Source organism: Trichogramma pretiosum, unplaced genomic scaffold, assembly GCF_000599845.2.
Source record: "Trichogramma pretiosum strain Unisexual culture from Peru unplaced genomic scaffold, Tpre_2.0 scaffold39, whole genome shotgun sequence".
Taxonomy (NCBI): Eukaryota; Metazoa; Arthropoda; class Insecta; order Hymenoptera; family Trichogrammatidae; genus Trichogramma; species Trichogramma pretiosum.
In genome coordinates this window covers 479,670-486,888 of record NW_019640828.1, presented here as the reverse complement: position 1 = coordinate 486,888, position 7,219 = coordinate 479,670, and the positions used below count along the sequence as shown (strand labels likewise).

The window sequence follows — 7,219 nt, the reverse complement described above, 5'->3', positions numbered from 1 at the left end:
TGACAATTGTTATTCTTCATAAATTTTGGCTACTTAGTTCTGCAAACAAATCAGCTGAGAACTTTTTTCACGTATTGTTTATAGATATTTTGAGCAGTAGAGTTCTATTAATTTTGAGTAATGTGAATGGGCATTATGAAATAAAAACCGATGATATCGACGCAAATGCCACAAATATTTCACCATTACCCGTCGTTCCAGTGACAAAGTCAACTTCATTCGGAATACCATTTGTGTAATATTATTTTGCAGTGCATTGCTGTCGATTTAGAGAAGCATAAGTCAATCGTGCGCCTGGATGAATGACATTTTCATTACAATTTTGTATCGACATGTTAATATGCGTACTTATATCGTAGTACAAAAATTTGTATGGCTAGTCGACAACGGAGGGGGGAAAGAATCGCCAAGGAGCTACCATAAACGCGCGGTCACCTCGCTATGATACACCCGTTGTGCCTGAAATCGCTAGCAAAGAGCTAAATTCCTGCAGTAAGCGAGTGTTTACAAATACTATGTGTAAAAGAGTATAGGTCTCTACCTAAAATTAAGGTACAGTGTTGTCTCCACGAGGCGATTAACCTCAAATATTTTCTCATTGTTTACTGTAAAATTTGATTGTGATAACAAATTACTTTCATAGTACGTGTGGTGAATATATATTGTGAGTAAATAATCAATAAAGAAAGTGATGGAAAGTAGCGGAGATATAGTCAGGTATTGCTTTTTGTTTATTTATACCACGATATTTTTCGAAGCAATAGCTTTATCGAACAAGATTGTTTTTTGAAGGGTAAAGGAAGAGCCAAACGATGATTGGCCAGACGCAGGTGGTGATGATAATCTCGATTCTGTGGACTTTTGCGAAGTCAAAAATGTTGGAACATTGTCCTTTCATGAATTACCGGTAAGTTTGATGATTACAATTGTGATCTGTTTTTTTTTTTTTTTTTTTATNCTTTTTTTTTTTTTTTTTTTTCTATAGCCGATACCAATAAGACAACTTTAATTTCAGTCAAACCACACGCATCAGACTATGGCTTTACAGAAAAAGATAGAGGAAAAAATATTCGTAGATATTGAGTGTAAAGATTTTAAACCTGAACTGCAGTTTCCATTGGCAAGCATCTACAAAACTGAGCATCAGATTTATCCACCTAGCGTGAAAGTAGAAAACCAAATACAAAATAATAATTCAAATGATAAAAATCTGATAATTTTAATAAAAAAAGAGTTTAATTACGATGATAAATGTCAGTTTCAAGAAAAGTTCCGATTGAAGTTCGATGAATTCGAGGATGTGAACATATCGAAAAAAAAGGATCAAGCAAAATTATCGATTAAAAAAAATTTTAATCGAAAAACTTATAAAGAAGAAGCAATTCTGGAAACCAATATCGGTGCGACAGATGAGGGCATTAAACGTTATAAGTGTGAAATTTGTCACAAGTTATTTGACTGCCATTGGTTCCTGGAAAGGCACGTAATGACAGTACATAGTCGGAGCAAACTTTTCGAGTGCAATATTTGCCATAAGTCATATAGCCGCAAGGATGCACTTAACACTCACATAATTGTAGTACATGGTCATAAAAAAGCCTTTGATTGTTACATTTGTCACAAATCATTTGGGTACAATAGTCACCTAAAAACTCACATAATAACGGTGCATAATCGGAGCAAACCCTTTGAATGCGGTATTTGTCGCCATTCATTTGGATTAAAGAGTAACCTCAAAGTTCATATAAATACAATACATAGTGGAAGAAAACTTGAATGTGATATTTGTCACAAATCATTTGGACGAAAACAACAAGTCAAAACTCACATAAATACAGTACATAATCGGATCAAACCCTTCGAATGTAAAATTTGTCACAAATTATTTTCACAGAAAGGTGGCCAAAATAGACATATTAGTACAGTACATGATCGTAGCAAACCTTTTGAATGTGAGATTTGTCATACATCATTTGGACAAAAAGGTACCCTCAAAAAGCACATAAATTCAGTACATACTGGGAGCAAACCCTTCGACTGTGATACTTGTCACAAATCATTTGGACTAAAAGGTAACCTCAAAACTCACATAAATGTAGTACATCATCATAGTAAACCTTTTGAATGTGAGATTTGTCATACATCATTTGGACAAAAAGGTACCCTCGAAGCTCACATCAATGCAGTGCATGATCGTAAGAAACAATTTGATTGTGAGATTTGCCATAAGTTATTCACCCGTAAATATCGCCTCAAAACTCACATAAATTCAGTACACAATTGTATCAAATCCTACGAGTGCGATATTTGTCACAAATAATTTGGACTAAAACATCACCTTGAATTTCACGTGAGCTCAGTACATCTCGAGTCATGTGGATGATATAAAAACTTCGGTTATTGCACAAGTACGCTACGTAATTTTATAAAAATTTTCAAGTAAATATACTTAACATATTTCAAACTGTTATTAATTTTGTCAAGATTATGTAAAACTTTTTTCTCACCTTTTGTGCATAAACTAAAATACAAAAAATTTATTGTCTTTTATTTGATCTTCTGATTATGGCTTTCAAACCAATTTCCCAACATCCCATTCATCAGTTGAATCTTAACCAAAGTACCTACTTCTTTCCAGAAAAAATAACGAGTATCTTGCAATAACATTAACGAAATCATACTTCCCGTACCGTACATATAATACAATAAGTCATCCCTCGTACTACATCGCCCCAAGAGATCCTCAATGATTGAATTTTCACCCTCGCGCACTTCCTCGTGTCGTTTTTAAAATAAATTAAAAAAAAAAAAAACAATACATCCCACGCGTTCGTGGCAATATAACCAATTGTTTCTCCCCGTCCCACGCACTTTTACTCTCTATTCTAATATAAGGTTCCGATTGGCGATCGACGCACTGCAGCAAGTTCATTTAATACGGGGCTGCGGTGGATTAAAATACCTCGAAGGTGGGCGAATGATATTGAATTCAAGGCGACGACGGCGTGGAAAAACCGTTATTATACATCTCTTTTATTAACGTGCGTGTATACCACCACCGCCACCTCTTGTGGCGCGTACGTCGAAGATCAGTTGCTATTTTTAAATCTCATATACAAAGGGGGGTGGGTGGAGGGGCGTGAAAAAAAGGAGATAAACATCGAAAGCGACACATAACCGCAATGACAAAACCGTTGCATGTATTGGCTTGTTATAATTTCCAAAGCCTCCCGGAGATTCGCATAAAATAATAATAATAATAATCATAATTAAACCCCTGAAACTGGGAATTGGGCATCGTGCGCACACAATTGCGGCAACTGGCCAACTCTCGTTTTGATCGCATAACTAGCCAGAGTAAGAGAGAGAGATAGCCACTCCTGATTGACGTAAACGCACGTTCGACGACGTATACCAGCAGCAGCAGCAGCAGCAGCCGCAAAGCAGTAAATTGACTCTACGTTAATCATGCACGACGTTAATGGACGTTCGAAGCGTTCGAGGCTGCCCTTCCACATACATACATACATACATACATACAACGTGGGCAAAATTGAGTTTTAATTTTTTTCTTTTCTTTTCTTTTCTTTTCTTTTTTACAGCAGCAGACGCTCTTTCATTGATAAACATTGCATTGTACTCACACACACTGAAGGGCGCGGAAAAACTCACGAGCTCATTCGAATGCGTTACTGTAAATTATCAATGATCCAATCTTCCTCGCTCGCGCACCTTTTATGTGCATACACATGAAAAAAACACGACGCGACGAATCCTATATACTTATAACTGAGGAGAGAGAGAGAGAGATAGAGAGAAAATAGCCTTTGCTGCTATGCATGGAAAACGATAAATTGCCAAAAGCTAATATTGCGTATATAGCCTAGTAATAAAACGAAAAAAAAAGAGAGGAAAGGAAAGAAGGAGAAAAACACGAAACGTAAAATTAAAAACCTTCACCTTCGTGCGTTGCTTTTTGTGCGCTCGAGACCTCATTAGCGAGCTGTCAAGTCAAGGTGAATGTCAAGATTTTTCCTTAACGTTCGTACAACGCTCGCGTATAAACACTATTTAAATAATTGTGCACAGATCTTGTCTCGACAAAAGGAGAGAGAGAGAGAGAAAGAGAGACAACAAAAAACCGGGGTGGAGGGGGCGGAATATTAATGCCGTTTTCATTCCGGTTTTCCCGTGCGAGCTCGAAAAAACAATGAAATTAAATTACAATGTAACTCGCGCAGCGGCAGCAGCACCACTACCGTTACGCGATTCACCTTGGAAAATTCAAGTCTAATTCCTCGCCAATGAAATGCCATTAAGCTCGACTCGAGCGTAGTTATACAAACACACATACAGCTGAATGTGTGTATGTGTGTGCGTGTGCAAAATTGAATTTCTCGTAATGGCGTATACATAGTATATAGTGTACCGGAGAAGGAGGCGGGAGGAGGAGGGCAGGCGCAAGCACAAAAACTTTTGAGAACGCGCGCGCGCTTGGTGGTACCGTATACCGTACACTGCATATACTGCTGAGAGTGAACTTTTGGCGACGACTACGGAGTCTTTCTTCCTCATTATTATACTTTTACTGGAAACTATGCAAATCAATGCTCGCGCGCCTCGGCGAAACCTCGAGTGCCAAGTGAAATATTCCAATTAACTGCGCGAGCGTTACCAGTGCACACACACGCACACACACGCACACAGCAGAAAAAAATCACGATCGCTTTTATCGTACTCTCGAAGTTTTTTTTTTCTTCTCGTTATACTTCGGTTACGATCATGCCCACGTGTGTGCTGCATACGAGAGACTAATTAAAGCGTAATTATTATATTTGTATGCGCGCGCGCGCTTATGTATTATACATATAATTTATTCAAGTCGCCCTGAGGAATCGATAATCCTCGCGTCGTTAAATAAGCGCGTAATACAGAGTATATGTACGCACACGAGAATACGTATAGTTATTATACGTGCTTGGCTTATGACTAGCCTCGATGCACACAGCTGCAGCGCACACACATGGGCATATATATAATTATTGCCACACGTGTCGCACGCCGGAGGAAGAGAAGGATTGAGGAGCGCGCCTCGCGCTCCCTTTGGCAAGTATGACAAAGAGAGCTGCGGTGTTACGGTGCTCATATATACGCAGCATCGGCTTCACGGCTCGAGTTCACGGTATTTCTATACGTTTCTAGGCGTATTTTGATGCGCTGAATCGATTTTTCGAGGTTGATTTTCTCTAAAAAGTTATAAACAAATTAATTGTTTAAATGGCCATATCGTGTAAACTATTGAAGATAGATTTAAACAAGTTGTTATAATTTCATTAGTCTATGAAAAACAAAGAGATTGACGTATATTAATTGAAAATCCGTTGATTAAAAAAAAAAGTTATGCAATAATTAATGCAAAATTCATAGAAATACCTCCTTTTTTATTAACAGAAATTAACAGAAATACTCGCGAGAAGTAGAGAACGCCAGCCTCTCACCTAGTTCTCATCCTTGATGTTGCTGACCGGCACGAGTGTATCACGCACAGTGACCTGATAGGTGAGCGGTTTACCCACCAGAAGTGACCCATGATCCCTAAATCTTTAGCGACCGTGCAAAAGTGGTACCAAAATGTTTGTCACAACATTCTACACAAGATGTAATAAACATTTTTGGATTCGAGCGGGGTAACATAAATAAACGATGATAACGACGAAATTTTGAAATTCAAACTTAATAAAACTTTGACTTCAACTCGCAATATCTCAGCTTGGTTTTAATATTTATATAATAATACCAAAGTAGTCCGACCAATTTGTAGTTTGCATCGTGTTTTCCCTTTCATCTTCCTCATCTTCGTCTGCCTTATGCTTGACTCACGGATCGAGATTGCGTCACACGCGCATATCGATGCTGTATACGTCCATATGTCCCACGGGGGTCGAAATGTGCTTCCCATGCAGCTATTAACTTGCTTATACTGCTGCTACTGTCGTTGGCATTGACTGCTGCGCGCACACGTCATTTAGAAGCTTCTCATCTAATGTTATTATTTTTCCATGCTGGCGCGCGCGCGTGCCTTGAAAATTACACACGGTTTACATCACTGCCGAGCCGAATATCGATTTCGAATTTTCAAGTTTATCAAGGTAAATATATATACGCGCGTTATAGAAGCGAGTACGTTAACTCGAGTCAACTCTCCGAGGCTTCCGATACCATCTATGAGCTTGTACACCCCCTCGTGTGTTCGTGTGTGTGCATTAACTTTTAATTTTAATTAAGTACATATCGTACGTCATTTTATACATTATGCAAGTTTCTTCCGAGTACTATAGCACTACAGTTCTGCAGCGCGATAGACATCAATTCATTACTTTGGCGTTTACCTTATACAAGCGAACAAAAGGCGAAGTTTATATAAATATACGCGCAGTTTGCAAAGTATATACGCTGCGCGAAGGATCACACGCGCGTCGCGCTCGATTAGAGAGACAAGAGAGAGTGAGAGAGAGATGAGAGGAATAAAAAGGGCTGCGATGACCCTCGAGTGCATTATATAATTATACGTGTAATTTTCACCCGAGGACTTTTTACAGCAAAAGAGTGAGAGAGAGAGAGAAAGGCTGAAAAGGGAGGCATTTGCTCTTCCTTTTTTTCTGTCTCTCTCTTTATCCTAGAAAAAGCTGCGGAGCTCTTTTGCGTGTTATATTTGTACGCGATATATTATTCCCTTTTTTTTCTCCGCAGCAGCACCACTGAAGACTGTGCCGCGAGAGCAATTATATCCGATGCATTATCGTGATTAATGTTTCGTTCGAGATAAGCAAAAGTAAAGCGAAAAAGGCAACGATATAACGTTAATAATAATGACGATGATAAGAGGGATCGTGTGCGTTTATACGTAAGGGCCCCAAACAACGTCGAGATCGAGTCAAGTTCGCACTGATTAAGGCGCGTGCGAATAAAGTTCGGAGCATTAATCAAGCCGAATGGCACACGCGCGAAAGCCAAAAGGAAAAGTCAATTAAGGAATCGAGCGTGTGTAAGAGCGAGGGACGAATAAACTAACTGATATCGTACGTTTTTGGCAAGCTCCATAATTTCGAAGATTCGCAAGCTCTCTCAAGGAGAAAGCCTAGTATGTGCCCGTGTGTGGTCGAGATAGATAAGTTCTCTTTTCCTCGTTCTCAATGTCGTTAAAATTTGCCCGCTCGTT

The 7,219-nt window shown here is 38.8% G+C and overlaps 1 protein-coding gene across 1 annotated transcript; it reads left to right on the top strand.

Annotated features, from left to right (window-relative positions):
* The first annotated feature begins 405 nt into the window (after positions 1 to 405).
* LOC106659483 (zinc finger protein 1 homolog) lies at positions 406 to 2,267 on the top strand. The gene is made up of 5 exons (XM_023463331.1): positions 406 to 552; positions 644 to 717; positions 793 to 907; positions 1,016 to 1,837; positions 2,160 to 2,267. The coding sequence occupies exons 2-5, from the start codon at positions 692 to 694 to the stop codon at positions 2,265 to 2,267; spliced, it is 1,071 nt and encodes a 356-aa protein (XP_023319099.1). The 5' UTR covers positions 406 to 552; positions 644 to 691.
* Positions 2,268 to 7,219: the final 4,952 nt, after the last annotated feature.